Source organism: Phascolarctos cinereus, unplaced genomic scaffold (genome assembly GCF_003287225.1).
Source record: "Phascolarctos cinereus isolate Bilbo 61053 unplaced genomic scaffold, phaCin_HiC Scaffold_726;HRSCAF=1367, whole genome shotgun sequence".
Classification (NCBI taxonomy): domain Eukaryota; kingdom Metazoa; phylum Chordata; class Mammalia; order Diprotodontia; family Phascolarctidae; genus Phascolarctos; species Phascolarctos cinereus.
In genome coordinates this window covers 185,188,675-185,211,008 of record NW_027556098.1, presented here as the reverse complement: position 1 = coordinate 185,211,008, position 22,334 = coordinate 185,188,675, and the positions used below count along the sequence as shown (strand labels likewise).

At 40.1% G+C, this 22,334-nt stretch overlaps 1 protein-coding gene across 1 annotated transcript in view; it reads right to left on the bottom strand.

Annotated features, from left to right (window-relative positions):
• Positions 1 to 18,637, bottom strand: part of ANKRD44 (ankyrin repeat domain 44) — a 366,840-nt gene extending 348,203 nt beyond the window's left edge. Inside the window, 1 exon segment of the mRNA XM_020993541.2 lies at positions 18,355 to 18,637. Coding sequence (XP_020849200.1) covers positions 18,355 to 18,381 — 27 coding nt within the window. The 5' untranslated portion in view covers positions 18,382 to 18,637.
• Between the last annotated feature and the right edge of the window lie 3,697 nt (positions 18,638 to 22,334).

Below are 22,334 nucleotides of genomic sequence, written 5' to 3'. Positions count from 1 at the left end.
AAAATAGAAGACAAAAATTCCAGACCCATCTTATTTCAACAGAGATATAGCAAATGGTGGTTATTCTGTAAAGGTAAAAGTATAGATTACAAACTCTGGGGAATACAGTTCTTACTCCCAGGTCAGCCATGATCCTGAGTGCAGTTTGCAGTTGAGAGGAATTGAGTAGAGAAACAGGAATACTGGTGCAGTAGTGAAAGAATCCTCAGACACCCAAATAATTAGATTTTCTAAGGCCAGGGACATAAAGGTGAGAGAAACTATGAAGTGGAACAGCCCCTAGATAGAGAAAGTTTACCAATAGTGTGTGTGTGTGTGTGTGTGTGTGTGTGTGTGTGTGTGAGTGCATGTGTGTGTGTGTGTGTGTGTGCGTGAGAGTGTGTGTAACATCCATATCATGCTTTAAACACTTGATCAAAAGTTTCATGTTCTGTCTTTTAGTATTGCTCCTAGGATGCTACAGCAATACTAAATCAACTAAGAAAATAGATCATACAGGACTGAAGAAGTAGTAGCAACCTAATTATCATAAAGAAGTGTGACTAATGCCATTCTTAACACATTAAGGCTAAAATATACATTTATCCTGGAACAGTTAAAGAAGCAGCAGAGTCAATAAATGGAAAGACCTCTGACATCACATCAGGAGACAAAAGTTTAAATCCTGGCCCTACTACTTAGTAGCTGTGTGACTTAAGCAAGTTAAACTCTCTGAACTTCAGTTTCCTCATCTTTAAAACAGATATAAACTGCCCTACTGATATCACAAGGTTAATTTTAAAGATGAAATGAGATAATCAATATTAAAAGACTTCATGGAATATATTATGCTATACAACTCATTGCAATACAACTGTGACTTGTGAAAGATGACATGACTGAGGAAACAAAGGTTCGAGCTTCCCAGCATTTAGATTTATTAAGCAGTGTATGCCAAATGCTGAACAAACAGGGACCAGGGATCCTCAGCTTGGGCCTGGACCCTGAATACAGGAGGGGGAGGAGGGAATGACAGACTTTTATACATTAAAAACATTTACTCAAAAACCAATAAGCTGGAAAACAAAGAAAAAAAACTGCCTCTGCCCTCAGGAAAGTTACATTCTACAGGAAGAATACAAGTATATAGATGCCATTAGTTACCAGTGGCTCAGGGGAGGCTTCCCAAGAAAAAGTGGCATCTGAGCTGAGCTTTGGAATAAGATAATGATTTCTAAAAGTGGAGATGAGAAGGGGCCTCTGCAAATTCATGGAAAGAAGATGGAATAGCTAGTTTGACTGAAACAGAATGACAGAGAATAATGTGAAATAAAGCTGGAAAGATGTGTTGGCGCCAGATTTGGGAAGGGTGAGGTGTGGGTTTAATGCCAAACTGAAGATTTTGTATTTTATCTTAAGAGAAATAGGATAAATTACTAAAGGATGGTGGGAGGAAAGTGATGTCATCAGATCCCAGCCATATAGATCCAATTTTAGCAGCTATATAGAAGATAAATTGAAGAGAAAAAAAGACTGGAGACAGATTTATTAGTAGGCCATTACAAAAGTCCAAACAAGAGGTTAATGAAGGTGGTAGGTAGGTAAAATCAGTAAGAATAAGCAACTGATTACAGACTGGGATAAGAGAGACAGAAGTGTCAAGGATTATAAAACAAGGTTTTAAAAAACCTTTAAAAAAACCCCAAGGTTATAAAACTAAATAGCCAGGAGCATAGTGGTACATCTCAGAGAAAAGCATCTTTGAAGGAGATGATGAGTTCCATTATGGACATCTTGCTTACAAGACATCTATATGGATTAAGCCCAGCAAAAAGTTGTTGGTACAAAACTGGCAATCAGGGTAACTCTCAGGACTACATATATAGATTATGGATCAAGTGAGAAAATACGTGGAAAGTCCTTTGTAAATCTAAAAGCATTAGAGAGAGATAGAGACAGACACACTACTATTATGGAGGTATACACAATTCCCAGATCCATTTATCCAACCCTAACCTCTCTCCTGAGGTCCAGTCCTACATCACCAACTTTCTTATGGACATCTCTAATTGGATGTCTGGTAGGCATTTCAAAGTCAAAATGTTCAGAAACTAAATCATTTCCCCCTCCCTAAAAAATCCTCCTTTTCCTAACTTCTACATTACTATCAAGGGCACTGTTATCCTTCCAGTCACCCAGGCTCCCAACTTCCATGTCATCCTCAATTCTTCACTTCCTTTCTCATCCCCACATCAATCTGTTGCCAGGTCTCTCCATTTCTACCTTTATGACCCCCTTCTGTCCTCTGACCCTGCCATTTTTCTGCCATGCCTAGACTATTACAATAGCCCACTGGTTGTAGTTTGCTTCAAATTTCTTACAAGTCCAGTCTATCCGCCAGTCAGCTGACAAAATGTTCTTCCAAAAGTGCAGGTCCAACCTACGCCAACTCCTTACTGAAAAACTCCAATAGCTCCCTCCCAGATCAAATATGGCTTTTGAATCTCTTCATAATCTAGCCTTTTCCTATCATTCCCGTCTTTTTACACTTTTCTGGCCTCAAAGAACTCCATGATCCAGCAAAAATAGTCTATTTGCTGTTCCTGAAATAAAACTCACACTCAATCTCTTGATCACCTGCCTGCCTTCTCACTGACTAGTACCTCATGCCTAGAATTCTCTCCCTCCTCATTTCTTTCTCCTGGTTTCCCTGGCTTTCTTTAAGACTTGATTCAAATGCCACATTCTTCTGCAAGAAGCCTTTCCTGGTGCCCCTCACAGTTAGCGCCTTCCCTCTGGGATCCTTCCTTGTATACACTATACATATCTTGTCTATATCTAGATGTTTTCATATTGTCTCCCCCATTGGAATGAGGGCAGGGACTGTGGTTTTGTGCTTAATAAATGCTTGTTGATTGGTGAGATGTTGAAACCAGGAGTGTTAATAAGTAAGATAACCAAGGAGTAAACAAAGGCCCTGGATTGAGAACAGCCATGGAAGAACACTCATTGAGAACATTGCATGGAAAGCTGAGGAGTGGTGAGACAGAAGTAGAAGAGATATCTTTCCCAAAAGCAAGGAAAGGGAGAACAATCAGGGCTTGAAGGTTTACAAGGCACTTTTCACATGTTTTCTCACTTGATCCATAATCTGTATATTACAGAAAGGGCAAGGAAGATGAGGACTAAGAAACTAAGATGAAGACTAAGGCTACTGTACTGAACCATTGAACAATTACTGGTCAACCTCAGAGAAAGTTGGGGGGGGGTCAGGTGTCAGATTGGGAGGGGCTGAGAAATAAGTGGGTGAACTAGAGACAGTAAGGGTACGGGAAGACTCAGTCAGCCCAGACTGGGCCCCTTTCCTTAGATGGGAGTAGAGGGATGGCTAGGATGACTGATGCAATTCAATGAGCATTAAATGCTTCCTATATACCAGGCACTCTGAGGAGACAGAGGAGAAAAAAAATAAACAGTCCCTGACTTCAAGAAGCTTATATTCTACCAATGAATCCATGATTCTTGAAACCAAAGGAGTTCCACCAATCCTGTGAGTTCATTATTACCTAGCTTACCCATCATTAGTGCATTTAAAGGACACTAGTTTTTACTTACCTGAGATTGGTGCATTTTAGAAAGCTCTAGTTCAGTAGGAGAACAAAGGGAAGGGAACAAGCATTTATTAAACACCAATAATGTGCTAGGCACTGCGCTAAGCACTTTACAAATAGTGTCTCATTTGATTCTCCTAACAACCCTGTGAGGATGGTGCTATTATTATTATTCCCAATTTACAGTTGAGGAAACTCAGGTTAGGTGACTTGTCCAGGGTTACACAGCTGGAAGTATCTGGGGCTAAATTTGAACTGTGGTCTTCCTAACTCCAAGCCCAGTGCTCTATCCACTGCACCAATTAGATACCTTGCTTTGTACCTGAAAGTAAGTTGAGCCTTAGTTTTACTTCATCTAGCTACTAGTCATTGCATTTTAAAATAATCCTAAGATTTTATGGTACTTGGAACGACTTCTTTCTGGATGTTTGCAGTATTTTGTTTTTCTTTGATGTGCAAACTCTATATTTTGGCTATGACATTTGCTTTTAGGGCTCCTTTCAGGAGCAGACAGGAAGTAGCCAGTAGGTTAATTCTATCTTCTCTGGTTCTAATAGATTTGGGCAGTTTTCACTTAATAATTCATTGAAATACAACATCCAGAAGGGAAGAAATCTATTAGAACCATAAAACCATAGTCAGATCCCACAAGACTTGACAGCTTCTACTAAAAACCAAAAGAGGTCTTGGAATACAATATTTCAAAAGATAAAAGAAATAGGTTTAAAAATAGCTTACACTGAAAGGCTGAATATAATCATGGAGGGTGGGGCAGGTGAAAATGGATCTTTATTAGAACAAGGGAATTTCACTAATGTCTAATTAAAAGACCAAAGCTGAGTAGGAACTTTAAAATGCAAATACAAGAATCCAGAAAAATCTGGAAAAGTAAAAGTATTTGAGTAATTGGAAGGAGCAATTGGATGATATGGTGCTAACATTCTAATAGAAAGAAAAGAACCAAGCATCCCTTCATAACCTTAATGTCTTCAAGGGTTATTAAAGGGAGTTAAAAAAAAAAAGAACCAACAGAGGTGCTGGTGGTGGACTGGTTCTGTTCTGAAGGATTTAAGAGAGGAAAGGAATAAATTATTGTAGAAAGGAAGAAGGGGATAGGATTTGGGTTTTTCTCATAATTAAGGTTCATGAGAAAAAGAGCATACAAGTATGAAGGATGGGGTAGGTTAAGTGGGCATCAGAAGAACCTCACTTATCTAAAATGAACAAAGGAGAGTTGAACACACATACACACACACACACACACACACACACACACACACACACACAGAGTTTGACAAAGAAATGAATCAAACTCAACAGGGAAACCAGTAAAAGGATAATGCTGAGGAGAGGATAGTTACAAGCAAAACAAGCTTACAGATTTGAAGGGGAGATTGAAGGAAGGAAAGAAAAGAAAAGAACTAGAATCTAAGGGGGGAGGTGCTTTTTATTTCCTCTTAGACAATCAGAGACAGACATTATTGGCCATAATAAATGATGAAACAATATCAGAGAATGTTAGGTAGTATGAACTGAGTCTTAGTGAAGGAAGCAAAATCAGGAGAACAATTCATACGAGGACAATACAAAAGAAAAACAACTTTGAAAGACTTAAGAGTTTTGATCAAATCAATAAACATTCAAGTCTCCAGAGAACCAATAATGAAGCATTTTACTCCTAATAGTGAGATGATGGACACAAGGTGCAGAAATATACATTCTTAGACATGGCCTTAGACATGGATTTGTTTTTCCTGATTATGCATATTTGTTACAAGGCATCTTACCCCCTTCCTTCTCTTTTTCTTTTACTTTTGACTTGGTTAAGGTTAGAAATAGTGGGGAGGGGGAGAGAGAGAGAGAGAGAGAGAGAGAGAGAGAGAGAGAGAGAGAGAGAGAGAGAGAGAGAGAGAGAGAGAGAAGAGAAGAGAAAGGATACTATTGTAACTTTTTTTTAATGCACAGAAGAGAACAGAAGGAAGTTAAGAAGAAAGCACAGACATGCAGGAGAGTTTTTAAGGTAACGTGTGAAATTTGTTTTATGTGTGTATATACTATATATATATATATATATGCACATATATTAAAGAATATGAAATAGATTTATGGTTTCATATAGAATCCTCTTTTGCGTTCTACTCTGTACATGAGAATGCTCTTTTTTGATGTTCAGAATAAAAAAAATTAAGGTATCAACTTCTTTCTTCACCTCTATCCTTCCTCTATCACTGTCCTCTTTGTGTAATATATGATAAGGAGACACTGGATTTAAAATAGAATTACCTGAGTTCAAATCTCATACATTGATCATTGCTACTTCTGTGACCCTTGGTAAATAACTTCTCTCTAGGTCTCAGTTTCCTCATCTGTAAAGTGAAAAGGTGGATTAAATTATCTCTAACATCCCTCCCAGATCTAAATCCCAGGATCCTATCTCTTCTAAGTCTCATCTTCTTCACCTTCCTCTTTTTTCCCTAGCTCTTAACTAATCATAATATTTCTTTATGTTTGTTGTACTTATTGGAAAAAGTTTTATATTCCATGTCTATCCTGTGTGTTCTTGTGTTTTTAATTTTTCCCTTTTTTTCTTCTATAAGAAGACTTCTTAAGTTGGGGTTCCACAACCTTTTTTTAAAAAAAATTTAATAACTATTTCAGTATAATTTATTTCCTTGTTAATCTTATACATTTAAAAAAATTATTCAGAGAAGGGGTCCATAGGCTTTACCTGAAGAAAAAAGAAAATAACACAATCCTAACTAAATTGCTTTTATAGGGATCAGTAGTTAGACTCATTTTTGGTAGTCCACTGGACCTGGGTATGAAGAGGGTAAGGAGGCAAAGGCTGTCTGTCCTCTGTTATATAACAGCCTAAAGTAAGAAGTTACTACAACACACACACACACACACACACACACACACAGAGTTTTGACTAAATAAAAAACACGTGTCCATTTACCCCACACCAACCATGTTGTTTTTACACACTTCCTCAAAAAAGGGCGCAGCTTTATATTTCTACAAAGAGGAAGTAAAGCTTAAGTCAGACCTCAAAAGTCCTTTGTTTTCTCAAACAAGAAACAACTGTATACACCTCAAGTTCATTTTTAAAATTTAGATTCCTCCAGACACTACCTTATCTAGAGCTAAGAAAACAGTCACATAAACTTTAATATACTTGATTTACTTTGGAAAGACATGTGTCCTAAGAAACAAAAGGTGTGGGAAGCAAAGTTAAAAAATCATTCTCTCTTTCAAAGAGGTGTTTGGCAATTTCACACAAAATGGGACAGATTAGGAAACAAGGAGTTGTAAGCCAGGAAGGGGAACAAGTGAGGAAGGCCAATGCTATTATGAAAAGCCAAGGACATTCGAATTGTTAAGACAGTTTGGGAAATGCTAGGCACTTTACAGCAATACAAACTTTCCATAATACAACACAACTGACACCCACTACAAGACTAATTGATGAAGAAGAGAACTTGTTACAAGGTTCCTTCAGCACATGTTACTGAAATGGCCACAGCGTTCTAAAATGGTCTCAACAAAAAAGAGAGCCCCATAATTGAGACCTTTTAGGCAGACCTAGGGTTTTTACAACAGTATTCAGCTCCCTAGCTAGTTTTAGCAGCGACATTTACTCAGATTCAAGGGTCAAGTGTCTTTCCCCTAAAAGATATCAGATTGAGAAAAGAATCAAACAGAAACTTTTCCGCCCCAAACACACCTACATAGTGATAAAAAACCTGGTAGCAAGAACTAAAACCTTTTTCTGAATATTAATATTCTACTTTCTGGAAAGTGTAGAAATAATGATACTCCCAAATATAAAGACCTGCTGAAATACTGAAGTGTCAAAACTGAAAATAGATACAGTTAACATAAAAGGCAACAGTTAATAATAATTGTCACAAAGAAGATGGGGGTAGCCACTATCATCTGGGTTTCCCTTGAAACAGCACAGAAAGTTAAGTGCAATAACCTTACTCTCACAAAGCCCATACTAAGTTACTTTAAAATAGTGTTTTTCAGATCATCTTACCAGGTGATGATGACCACTTTAAAGAATTACCCGCTATACTAGCCTCATAAATGATCCAAAAGCATACTTATTTATGGCAGCAGATTAGAGAACATAGGTATTTTTGAAAAATAAGATAGCATAATATGTTTACTAAAATGCCACCTTTAATCTTATGAGAAGTAATGATGTGAAAGGAGCCAAGGGAAGACTGAGAACAGAAAAAATGGTGGAGTCCAAAGGCAGTTTTGCAGCCAGAGGAATGCTTCTCCAAACCCACAATGATTCATTCATATAGAAAATGTTGCTGTTGTCCTGTTGCCTGTCAGTTAGTTTTAAAAACATGTATATGACTGAATAGGCCACTTCCATGTTTTGGCAGGCTATGGTGGAGTGAAAACAGCATTGGATTTGGAGTCAGAGGAGATGGGCTTGAATCTTAGCTATGATGCTTATTAATCACACCAGTAAATAAGTAACATTTATACATCATTTTAAAGTTTGCAAAGTTCTTCACATATACTAGCACATCTGACCTTCACAACAACTCTCTGGGGTCGGTGCTTTTATTATCTCCAGTTTACAGATAAACTGAAACTGAAAGATGTTTATATAGGTAGTGTGTCAGATATGAGATTCAGACTCAAAACTTCCTGACTGCAAGCCTAGGGCTCTACTTAATAGCTGTTTGACTTTGGGCAAACCATAACCTCTCTAGGCCTAAGTTTCTTCATCCATACATGTCAAAGGGAGCCAGGGATTGGACTAGTCTTTCCAACTGAATCTAGCATCTTACAAAAGAGAAAAACCCTTTGAGTTTTGGAACTATATCTTATTCCATCTATACCTTTCCTAGAGTTTGACTCCATGAAAACAATCTCACCTCAAGTAGTCCAGCCCTCCTGTAGAGATTAAAATTTGGAAGCAACCTTTGTCCATTAAATGTAATCACAAACTCACACAAACAACATTCTAGTCTAGCCAGGAACAATGAGGGAGACAAGAAGGCCCGAGAAAGTATTCGCACACATACCACAGAAGCAGAGGAAAGATTTTTACACAATCATTGATTCAAAGAAGAGGCTGTTTCTTGGTTCATGTCCCCATGATATGCCCTGCCTTTTTCTTGTCCAAATTTTTCCAGTTACTCAATACCCAATTCAAATCCCCACCTCTCCCACTGAGCCTTCCATGACTACCACAGGTCTCATTGGGATTCCCTTCTCCTAAGACACCCTTATTTTCTGTACTACATAATATAACTTCATTTATATGAGATCTTTGGGTCATGAACATTAGACTCTTTTCCCTAAGTAGCATATAACAGATACTTGACAACAAGAGTCAAATCTTATGCTTCTCATAAGAGAGGCAGTGCAGGAGCATTAACTCAATAAATACTTATTGGGCAGTCAACTGAACACAGCATTCGGCTCTTCCCCACCCCAAGTATAAGCATTCTCCTCCAAGTAACTGTACTTAACATTGCCCCTCTGATAAGCTTTGGTGTCCTTACTAATATGAAATATGAATATACTCAGAAAAGAAGGCATATTGTTTCCCTTCTAAAGGAAGCCCAAATAAAATGGGGAAACATAGGCAGAATCCTACTATGATGAACTTGATGGAACATTAAAATTGCTTTGAATTTTGTCAAATAATGAACATATTACTATAAAATACAAAGAGATTGTTATTTGTAAGTACTTAGTTGCCTTGATCCTGCTAATCATGCAAATGAGAGGCCTGCTTTCAAGAATTTTACTTTCAAGATTCACCCATCTCCGCATCTTAGCCTTATCTGTAACTATTTTTCTTTTCAGTCTATAACTATCAGACCATACACATGAAAGCAATAATCTTCTACCATGGATAGGGACTAGTGTCTTGCCCCACCTCATTTAATAAAATATGATAGGTTAGCCAAAATTGGCTAATAATGGCCACAAAATAGCTTTGTTCTAGGGAAATAGATAAGTTAAATACCATTCAAGAAAAAAGGAATTCTGACCTGTAGAATCTTGTGTAGTTTAGTGAGATGTACCTAATTTGTGATGCACATTTAGAAGGACTCAGTAGAATTCCAACCCAACCAGCGTGTCTGTCACTGGCTTACAAAGTAAAAATGTAGCATTATGAAAAATACGGTCCAGGGAAATTCAAGGGCAGTCGTGCTAAAAAGCTTATGAGGGTTCTGATTCCTATTTCCCAGACAAGGTACATGGGTCAATGCCAATACATGCCCATCATGCTTTGAGATTTCACACCTCCTTGGAAATAGTCACTGCAACTCTTTCTGCCTTAGTCTCATTCTACCAACCCAAAGGCATAGATGCCTAGAGAGGAAGACTAGTTTTGAGGAAAGGAAATTGAGTTATTGGCAAAATGCTGAGGTAATTACCCAAACTAGATAAAGCCCATAGCTACTGAACTAGAATAAGCAAGGTCTTCACACAGAATTTCAAAGTTGGCAGGGTCCTTACGGGCCATCTAGTCCAACCCATATCTAAAATTACACACAGCTTTTGACCTAAGTCAATGGCGTGAGAACAGATTTAAACTTGGGTGCTAAGGGTTCTTTCACTTTAATATAGTAAATGTGAAACACTCAAGCCACAATTAGCACTCAAGTCAGACTGTGTTTTTCAAGGTCTCTGTCAGATGTTTGGTAATATGCCCCACTGGTTCCATAGAGGCAGAAATGGTATTCCAGACTTAAAAGAATGTTTTAAGCAGAAGGAAGGATGAGGCAATTAATCAAAATCACAAACCAGTGAGGCCTGACAAGGTCTTGCTATAGTCGTAACATCTTCAAGGTAAAAGAAGAAACATCCAGAAGGGGTTTACTTGAAGCCAATATTCAATTTTTAATTTTCTGTAATGAGGGATAAGGGAAATAGATGCAGAATCCAAAAAAGAGTCACCCCATCAACTCTCTTTTTAAAGTATCAATATTGACTGATACATTTACCATTTCCTCCAGATTCTAATTTAGTAGGCCTAATGATCAAAGAAATGCTTAAAAAGATGCTACTAAGTACCTAGATAATCTATCTGGTTGAGGGGGGAGGGGGAGAAAATTCAGCACCCAAAGTGCTTGCTGTGACACTTACTCTCTGAACCTCAATATTCTCATCTATAAATGAGAACAATACTTGTACTACATAGGGTTTGGTTCAATTCAGATAAACAAGCATGTATTCACTAGTAATTGTGGGCCAGGCACTGACGAATCCAAAGGCAAAAATGAAGCAATCTTAACCCTCAAGGACTTTACAATCTACTTGGGGCAAATAATATATACACAAGCAAATACAAAGTTAATTATAGGGTAGAAGGGAGCACTCTCATCGGGGAAATTAGGAAGGGCTTCTTGCAAGAGGCGGCACTTGAGCTTTGAAGAGCTAGGGATTTCCAAAAAGTTGAGATAACAGGCAAAAAGGATAGCCTGTTCAAAGTCACAGAGGCAGGCAATGGAAAGGCAAGTACAGGGAACAGTAAATAGGCCAATTTGGTTGAAAGCAGAGTTGGGGGTGGGGGAGGGGGGGGTAGGGTGAGGTGGACAGAAGAGTGTATAATTATCCTACAACCAGACTGTGACTGGCTTTAAACACCAAAAAGACTAACCAATCTACATTGCATCTTAGGGGCAATAGGGAGCCACTGACATTTCTTGAGCAAGAAAGTGATTTAAGGATTTTAAGTGATTTAAGTGTGCTTCAGGAATATCAAGTTGATATTCTTAAATATGGGCAGCTAGGTGGCACAGTGGATAGAGGGCTGGGCCTAGAGTCAGGAAGACTCGATTCTTGAGTTCAAATCTAATCTCAGATGCTTACTAGCTATATGACTCTGGGCAAGTTACTTAACCCCATTTACCTCAGTTTCTTCATCTGTAAAATGAGCTGAAGAAGGAAATGGCAAACTACTTCATTCTCTTTGCCAAGAAACCCCCAAATGGGATCCTGAAGAGTCATACACAACTAAAAACAACTCAACAACAGCATTCCTAACTGTAGACTGTTGTGAGAATGATTTGAAAACCAAGTTACTATATAAATGTGACTTAAAACATGATTAAGAAAACTCTAAGAGAGTTGGCTACACAAGCATATCATACATAAGGCTGCCCTGACAAAAGCTTTTTGTAAGTTATAACCAAACCCCACCTATAACACAGCTGCTTGGAACAACTATTTATCAAATTGATTCTATGCCACTAACTGCTCCCTAATGACTTTAGGGTGGTTTTGCCCATAACTCACCCCTTGAATTTTGCTGTTTGATTCATATGAAGTGAAACCCTATACTCTCAGTCTGTCAAACCAATTCTGGCCTCAAGGTCAGTATGGCCACTCCAATAACACTCTCTCTTTCCTCCCTTTCATATCCCTTGCCCCTCCCTGCTATTTCCACCCGTCTAACCCCTGAACCCAGGGTAACTCCTACCACCTGCTTCTGCTCATACTCCCAAGTTGCCAAATGCTGTAGGAAGGAGGGGGGACTGTTTAAAAACACAAAATCATGCTATTTGGGTCCAAGGCAAACATGCTTTCTGATCTCGATTAGACCCTTACTACTTTACAGCAAATCTATTTACTCTTTTGTTATTGACATATAACACCCCCTCCCCAATAGCTGTTACAATCCTTCTCTCCTCAAGTAGCAATATCCACTTCCTCACTCTTAGCAGAGAACATCTCCTCTTCTCTAAATGTCCTAACATATCTTCTCTATCCTAGGATCACAGGATTTAGAACAGGAAGAAGCTTTATCAATGATTTAGCATAAACCATCCATTTTACAGATGGGGAAAAATGAGATTAGGTTAGGTTAAATAATTTGTCCAAGGGTCACGCAGGTAGCAAAACCAAGATTTTACCAGGATTTACCACTAGATCCTGAGTTCTTTCCAAGTTCCTAGTGGTAGGGTAGCTTACTCAAAGTCATACCTAAACAGTAGCAGAGTTGAGATTCAAACTCAAACGTTCCAACCCCAAATCTAGCACTTTTTTGGCCACAACTCAAAGTAGCATTCTTTCCAACAGAAGCTAATTCCTTCACCTATACCTTTGATCTCATCCTCTCAGTAATTTCTAATACCTGGCTTCATTGATCTGTCACTTTCTCTTATGAATCTTGGCTATTTCCCTATTAGCTTCTTTTCCTCAGCCTGCACACATGGTCTGGTCTCCTCAACTTAAAAAAAATTTTAAAGCCCTTCCCTGGAGTCTTCTACATCCTCAAACTATCATCCTTTCTTTTTTGTCTCCCCTTCACTGCCGCACTTCAAGGAAGAAAGTCTACACTCACTCTTACCCCCTGCAATAAGGTTGTAGACTCGCTACTAAAACAGCTCTCTGAAAAGCCATGAATAACCGTATTGTTATATCCAATGAGATTTGCTTGTCTTCGTCCTCTTTGACCTTTCTGTGGCATTGGTTACCACAGTCCATCTTTTTCTCCCAGATACCTGCTCTCCTACATTAGCTTCTTTGACTTCATATACTCTTGTATTTCTCCTACCTTTCTATTATTCCTTCCCTGCTTTCTTTGTCATCTTCTTCTTATCTCCTGAACAAGAATAGCCCCCCCCAAAAAATAAGTGTTGGGCTCTCCTCTCTCCTTCATTTTATCAATGGGTATATATTCAAAAATCATCTCTATGCTAATAACTCCCAAATATATATCACCCTTCAACTTCTCCTCAGAAGTCCAGTGTTTTGATTTTTTTCCCCAACTGCCTATATCTCCACCTAGATGGCCTGCTGGCACCTCAAACTGTCTAAGATTGAACTCACCTTCTCCCTACCCCAACTTTTTTTAAACCTGTCAATGCCACTACCATCCTGCCTGTGACTCAGCCTCATAGCATCAGAATCATCCTTAACTCTCCCAAGATATTAAATCAGTTACCAAGTCCTGCCAATCCCATGCCCATAATCTCTCTAGCATTCAGGCTGTCATACTATTCCTACTGCAAACATCTTATTATCTCATGCCCTCATTTCTTCCCACTAAATTATTTTACTCTTGCTGCCCAGTTTGCTCCTCGCATGCTAGACACTGGAAATAGGTCCATTTGATTAGTTCTTTGCCTGACAGTTTTATTATTTAAAATCAGATTTATACTGAGAGACACAGGTGCTAAAAGGAGTAGGGAAAGTGGTTTATCACCTTTTATTTCTAGCCTTTCTTAAATACTAGTGTAGAGGTCATAAGTCAATTCAATAAGTATTTACTAAGTGTCCACTACGGATATGAAAGATGAAAAACGACCTGTTTTTAGCATGGTGCCTGGCACATAGTAGGCATTTAATAAATGTTAACTGACTGACTGACCTCTGCCCTTCAGGAGTTTACAGTTTAAAAGAGGGAGCAGGAAGGGAAAAGATTATACACAAATAAGTATAAAGGTAGAAAGTGATAGGGGAATGATAGAAGGCTAAAAGAAAAGGGGACAGCAGAGGATGAGATGGAAAGTGGAATGGAAGCAATGAATATGAACTTGGACAGATTTGGGGAGATAGTAGATGATAGTAGGGCCCAGCATGCCCTTCAATATCCATGGGGTCACAAAGAGTCAGCCATGACTAAATAACAACAATGATAGGGAAAAGAGGAGCTAGACAAAATTCTAGTTATGGTCCTTGGTCACTGAAGGGTAATGGTAAGTTTTACAACTGGGTTGGGGAGGAAAATAAGCAACATTAAATGCTGAGACAAGAATCTGGGAACAGGACACCAAAACCAATCTACAGAAGTACTCCGCCTAGCACCAATCCTATAGATTGGGATAGCCAAAAGAGAAAAGAAATATTGGTGTCATCAATAAATGCAGATAGCAATAATATAAATTAATCAGACCAAACAGAATTCTATCATTCTAAATGAATGCTTGACGTTATTGTTTTTAAGCTGTGACAGGCTAAAGATGCAGCAAAAGTATCTATACTTCACAATGTTAGGCTTGAAAATGTTAGAAAAAAATGTTGATGCCTAAAACCCTGGATCAGAATTATAAGCATTTTCATCTTATTACATTATTTTCTGCCTAAGAAGCTATTATACTTCTATAGTATCTTTCATCTCTGCTAGTCAAAAAATAACTTTTTATATCATCTAAAATGTGTTGTCTGAAAAACATCCATCTCTTCAAAATAACATTCTGTCTATCCTGTAGTTAAATACCGTCCATTAAAAAATGAAGGTGACTCTGGCTTTTCAAAGACTGTGCCTACAGAACACAAGCTATGGAATGTCCTACTAAACCAGGGAGGCTTCAAGTACTGACCAGCAATGTATTTCATCTGAGGTCCAGAGGGGCAAAGGTGGGGGGGTGCAGAGGCTCAGGATAATTACCAAAGTCACAGAGGTGTTTTCAAAAAGTGCCTAGTGATGAAATTTTAGACTTGGAAGATAAATGCATCCTAAATAGCCAGGAAGAGAGAGAAGGAGAGGGGGGTGAAGAGGAAAGGAAGCCACATGTTATCATTCCCAAGTTAAGATTTGTATAGCACTTTTAAGTAGTCAAAGAGCTATCACATACAAAACCTTATTTGATCCTCACAAGGGCTGGGGTATTATTAGCATTCTTGTCTTTCAGATAAGGAAACTAACATTCAAAAAAATTAAATAACTAGCCATAGGTCACTCTAGTAAGTGGCAGAACTGGCCAAGATCTCCTTGACCCCTAACCCTAATTGCGCTCTTTCCATTGCACCAAAACTACAACTCCAGAGCTAAATCTCAACCTCCAGAATTAGTCTTACTAGTTCAAATTACTTTTTATGGCAGGGAAGGAAAAGATATACCTGCATGCCCATCCCCTTACTTATGACTCCTTCCCCCTCCCCCAACAGACATTAAGAAATTTCATTTTCCCTTTAGATAAAGGATTGAGGTCACTATATGATCTAGTTGTTCAAGACATGATTATCCTCCCCCAAAGCAGGACATGGTAACAAAACTGGGGAAATAGCATTATCATTTAACCTCTATTTCCAAAACATTTAAAAACAAACCAGGATTGGTAGCTTGAGATACCAATAGCTAAGAAGAAGAGTCAGGAGAAAATCCAAGAGCCATGCTAAAAAACTGAGATTCTCTTCACACAAGAAGATGTAAAACAAAAGAAAAAAATAACTTCACTCTTTAATAAATAGAAAGAAACATTCTCCACCACAAAATAAAAAGCAGTTTTTAAAACCACAGCTATTATCTACTCAGAATGATGAGACAAGACTTTTCAAGCTGAGGTTTAGGCAAAGGTTTCAAGCTTTCACAGAAACTGTGAAAAAGATTCCAAGAACCCAGAGCATTAGCCTGAAACCGTAAAGCTTTATATAGCACAAAAAAGCCTCACTTCCTATACCAAGTGCCCTACAAACCCCACTTACTGCTATCTTTACTACTCCCAGCAGCTTCATGTACCCTTCAATCCTTTTTCCCCAGATTACCTGAACCTCACTATTTCTCAGGTGCATTTCACCTATGAGGTAGAAACAAATTATATGTAGGTGGTGCAGTTTTCTCTTCCCCTGGCTTTATTTCCAAGGCTAAAAAAAAAATTCCAAGGACATTCGAGAATGTAATAGCATTGTAAATTCTACGATGACAAGTATGGAAAGATTATTCTAAGTAAATATCTTTTTATCAGTGTATATAGCTTAGCTTAAAAAGCACTATTTCTAAACCTGTTGAGGTGTAAAGCAAATACTATTTAACCATATTAAAATTATCTTTAGAGCATGTCACAAAGCCTTATTTAAGGAGGCTTTACTATGCATACATAAAAATTACATTAGGGAGATTTTGGAATTGATGGGCAAACACTGAAGCATCAGAATGTATATGGGAACAGATGTCTGACCAAGTCAGACTAAAATTAGCAGAATAAAACAAGGGAATGTCTAACAGTTGGTAAAGTACATGAACTAAATAGACAATGGAAAACCTAGTTATCAACTTACAAAACATTTTAAATGCTTTAAAACCAATGGTAAGAGAGTTAATTCCAATCACCAGCTGTACTCTTTCTGCTAAATGCAAGTTAAACAGAAATCTTAGGTATGAATGTATTGGTAATAGTCTGTAAGGTTCTATGAAACTTTGGATCTGGTGTTTTAACGTAAGAAAGAAGTGGAGAGAAAAATCGTTACTAGACGTTATGGTAATTAATCTCACTTATGTCTCTGGGGTGACAGGCCCCAAATTCAATGTCTTAGACTAAACAGCTAACCAATCACTTCGATCTAGGTTAAAAGACTGAGGTGAGACAGGGCCACGATTTGTACTAAGAGGTGGGAAAGACCATAGGATAGGTTTAATTACGTGTATTAGTGTCAAGATGAGTTCCCCAGTCTCAGAATTCCAACACAGGCTTTTCTTCCTTCAGAATATTCATTTCATTGTAAATTTTTTGGGGGTGGGGGGTGGGGAGGAAGCTAAAGCTATGTGGAAGAGATCGAAGGGGAGTTGATCAGTCACTTAGTCTGTTGTACATAAAGATCAATTTATGAAAGGCAGCAGGGCACACACAAAGGTGGCTTGCTTTAATCCCCTTTACTTAGTGCAGAATGAGGGAAGGGTGGGCCCCTGGAAGGCGCACAAATCTCACCCGTCTGGAAATTAAGCGGACCACCTCCGGGCTAACACTATAGAGCAGCAAGGGGCAGCATTTCAGGGAGGAAGGAAGCCGACTAATCAATCACGGAGGCGGGGGTTCGAGCCACCACCAGTTAGGGAAAGCCCAAACGGACATTCATACCTCCCATCTCACTGGGAGAGACCGAGCTCTAGCTAGAGCCGGAAAAGCAGCCTTGAAGGGTAAACACACACACACACACACACACACACACACACACACACACACGCACGCACGCACACACACACACACACACACACACACACACACACAGAGTCTAGGCAGTTTAAGAGGAAGTCAGAATATTGTCAAACGGACAAATACTGGCTAACCACACATATGCCTTAAAAGAGAAACAGCTTGGGTTATTCTACTTGATTGGTTCATTGAGGTATCTCCAATCTATATTTCTCGCTCTCTTTGCCGTCCCTCCCCCCCACCCAGTGTCTCCCTCCTCTCGGTAGCATTTGCATGCCTTCTCTTACTGAATGCAAAATCTGACTTAGCCTACACTACGCAGCACATTATTAGCCCCGGGGAGAACCTTAAAGCCTCCCCTCCCCCTTCGCTCCGTCTCAGATCTTAGCCCACGTATATCACTCCCTACACACAGACACACAGACACACACACACACACACACACACACACACACACACACACACACACACATGGATCTAGGCTGTAAGCTAGAACCACCCAAGCAGTCAGTCACCCCCTCCCCCGCCTTTGGTAGGGGGAGAGCTAGGGGAGCGCAAGAGCAGCAGGGGCATTTCCGACGGCATAGGGCGGGGAGGAGGGCAAGGGGGAGGAGAACGGGGAAACGCCGGGATTTAGAAAGGCAGCGTACAGCCCTAAACACTCCTCCCCTTCTCCCTGTGTAAACAGCTCGCCGGGAGCTCGGGCTAGTGTTTCTCCCCATCCCCATCTTCATTCTCATCTTCATCTTCCTCATCAGTGCGCCCTCTCCCTAGCCGGGGCTGACAAGCGGGGCGCCAGCTGCGCTCTCGGGACCCCGGGGGGAGCTTCTCCCAAGCCCGCGGAGGCGGTGGCTGGGGTGCCTGCCTTGCTCGCGTCCGCCTGCGGCTGCCTCTCGTACCTGGTCGGTGAGTTTGAGGACTGCCATTCTTCCGCTGTTTTGCACGCACACTCATGCAGCTCCTGGGTCCAGAGATGTCAAGCTAGGATCCGGAGAAGCGGAAGGGATTAGCCAGGGAGGGGAGGGAGAAAGCTGGCTCCCGAATTTGACAATCCTGCTGCGGCTACTACTGCTGCTACTGCTTCTTTGGTGGCGGCGGCGGCTGCTCCGTCAAAAGAAGCTGGGACTGGCTAGTGGTGTTTGCAGACGAGCCTTCCTTTATACAGGAAGTACAGACTGCTGCCAGCCCAGCCACTACTGACATCACCCGGCTCCGCCGGTCTGTTCAAGGCAAGGCCAAGGCTGCCGCCTGCTGCTCGCATCCGGCAAATTCGCATCCAGTTCCCTCCCCGGCGTCCTCGCAGACACTGAGGCTGAAGCAACCTCCCTCTCCTCCCGCCCACCCCCGACAAACACCTCCACATCCACGCGCCAGGGCACGCGGACTAGTGGCAGCTGACCCCATCCTGGGAAGGGGGCGTACCTTCTGCCCGGACCTCCATCTCTCCTCCCCCACTCTCAGCCTCGGCTCCAGATAAGATACCTCCCCACTGTGCTGGTCTATGTGCCAAAGTGGCCCCTTGTCCAAAGCGGTTCTCCACCCTTCCGTGCGCACAAATCAGGTGCCCCCCGCGGCTCCCATGTGGCAGATGGTATTCCTCTCCTGCTCTCCCAACACACGCCCACGAGTCATGCAGACTGCTAGAGGTGTATGCCTCTGCAAGGAAGGTTACCTCTTCCTGGGGCTCACATCACAGGCAGACACAGACACAACGCACCTTTCCCCATCTCTTCCCCACCCCAAGCCTTCTAATGATTCCCTCTTGGTTTTTGGGTCAGATCCCAGAAGAGTCACCAGCACTTTTAACTCGTCTGGGCGCCAGGTGACATTCAGAGGCCAGAATTTTTTATTCTTCCTTTGTTCAGTCTACAAGACGGGCAGCCAACCCAGCGTTATTCCCTAAAGCAAGTCTGTAGTAGTTTCAGAGTTATACTTGTATGACTGTTTTACTGAAACACATTTCCCATCTCCAAGGCCTCACTTTCACATCCATGTCCACCCCCTCTCCCAAAATGTAGAGAGTATTCTTATTTGGAGGTGGAGGCTAAAAAGAAGAAAATGAGGTGCCTTACTTATAGAGATTTCTACGTATTTTTATACCCGGACAGCCTCAGGTGATTCCCCCAGAATCTGAAGTCAGCATAGCCTTCAAAATATAAGAGATTAAAATAAATGACTGCTGCAGTTTGCAAATAGAGTGGAAATAATGACAATAATAGTCACCGTAATTATTGTTGTTCCCAGAAGATATTAAATTTCAACAAACATTTGCTGCTGGGTGCCCACTATGTGCCTGGCATTGTCTCTAGATGAAAGGAAGAGAGAAGTCATTGAAAAGACACATTCCCTGCCCTATTGAAGCTTAAACTTCAGGAGGGTTTTTTTTTTTTATCAATTATAGTGGTGTGGGTTATAGAGCAAATCAATGAAAACGCATTAACAGGAAAAACAGATACTTAGGTAACGTATCTTCTTCCTCAAACAGAACTTTCAATATTTGGAAGAGGGAGTATCAGGGGACCTGTACTTGCTTCTCCCTCCTTTGGCATTTCCATTTCCCCCAAGAGAAAGGAATTACAGGGGATTCAAGGGACTAAGGCTTGATTCCTATCATTGTATATAGCCTCTCTGCACTCTTGCTTGTGATTGGATTGGTAGGCAACAAGTAACACTGTTGCTCTTCCAAGAGGCTAGGTATAGCAGGCATGAAAAGAAGAGAGAGGAAGGAATGCGGCCTACTTATCAATTCCTTTACAATTTTTTATAATTTATTTTTAATTTATTATTTTCTTTTTTTTCAGCTTTTTTCCATTGATTCATTTCCCCTTACCCCCTAGCTCTTTTTACAAAAAAAATCAGTCAAGTAAAACAAATCAGTACATTAGTCGTGTCTAAAAATGTGTGCCTTATTCCTCACCTGTAGTTCACCACTCCTTTACTGAGAAGCAGAAGGAATATTTCACCAGTGCTCTCCTGAATTCATGTTATTCACTCTTCTATAGCAATGGAAGGGGCAGCTAGATGATGCATTGGATAAAACACTAGACTTGAAATCAAAAAGTACTCAGGAATGAATTCAAATCTGGCCTCAGACACAACTAATGGTATGACCCTGGGCAAATCATTTAACCCTGTTGGCCTCAATTTCCCCATCTGTAAAATGATCTGGAGAAGGAAATGGCAAATCACTCCAATATCTTTGCCAAGAAAACCCCAAAACACAGTTGTGAAGAGTCAGATACAGCTGAAATGACCTAACAACATAGCAAGGGAAATGCCTTTCAGAGATACAAAGTAAATTTCCATTGTCCTAACCTGAATCGGCATTTTACCTGTTTGCCATTATTATCCTGCATTGTTAAATTATAAAAGTAAAAAGAACCCTGAAATCCCTCTTTTATAGTCAGTTGCGCACACAACTGATTCTTGGTCTTTGGGGAAACAAGTGAGGTCGAATGCAGCCAATCAGTCAACAAGCGTTTATTAAATGTTTTCTACCAGCAAGGTACTGTGCTGAATGCTGGGAAAACAAATAAAGGTAAGAAACACTGTCTGCCTTCAAGGAGTATACGTTCTAATCAAGGATACAACATGTAAATAAGTAAATGCAAGATATGTATAGTATCCCCTCTACATGGGGGAGGGAGATTAGAGGCAGGTGCTCACACCATCTGGAAAATCCAAGTAAAAAATTTTGGCCCTCCCTTTGTGCCAGAGAAATCTGAATTCTTTTTCTTTTATGGATGTTTACAGTACCTTATTGTAAAATTTGGGTTAATATTATACAATGCTATACATATATTTCATGTGTTTCTGAGTTTCTAAACTTTTTTCTGTCATCTGCTGGCCTTCATGTACCATCTGAGGCTTCCACAAAACTCCCAAAAAAAATCCCATTCAATTTCTTATACTGAACCTCAATATAATTAAAATATCAGTGGGGAAAGTTGAGATGTGGAAGGGAAATGTGTATGGAATAGGTGAAGGTAATCTGAAGGGGGAAGGCATTAATATCTGGGAAAGACCTCCTGATGCTAAAATTTGAGCTGAGTCTTGAAGGAAGCTAAGGAAATTAAGAGTCAGAGGTAAGGAATGAGGGCACAGAGCAGTCCCAGTATAAGGAACAGCCAGTACAAGGGCCTAGAGATGGGAGATGGAATGTCATGTGGCAGGAAGAGCAAATAGGTTGGTGTACTTAGATAAAAAGACATGGAGGAGAATGAGGTGTAAGAAGCCTGAAATGATAGAAAAGGAACAGATTATGAAGAGCCTTAAATTCCGGTAAACTTTTAATGTGTTCTTGGAGGAAAGAGGGTTACATGGTAAAAACTAAGCTTTAGAAAAATCACTTTGACAGCCAAGTGAAGGATGGTTTAGAATGGGGAAAGATTTGAGGCAGATCAGTTAGAAGTCTTTCAATAATTCAAGAGGGAAGTGGTGAGAGAGTTGTGACTGAATGAGTGGAGAGAAGACAGACAAGAGATGTTGTGAAGGTAGAAATGATCAGAGATCAGATATGTGGAGTGAATGAGAAAGAGGAGTCCAAAATATGCCAAGGTTTGGGAGTGATGTTCTTGGGGCAATGTTCTTGAGAGATTAGGATGCGATTTCACTGGCATAGCAAACTTCCTGCTCAGAAAACTCTCTGCAAATGCAGGTCAGCATCCTTGCCTCAAGTTACAGTCTAAGAGAATTGCTGGAGCCCTGAGAGGTTGAGTGAATTGCCTCGGATCACATCACCAATGTGTCAGAGGTATGATTTCAATTCAGGTCTTCTTGGCTCTGCAGTAAGCTCTTCATCCATTATGGCATGCTGCCCCAATGTGCTCTTTTTAAAAAAAATTTTTTTCAGTTATCATTCACGTATTTTTTCTTTCAC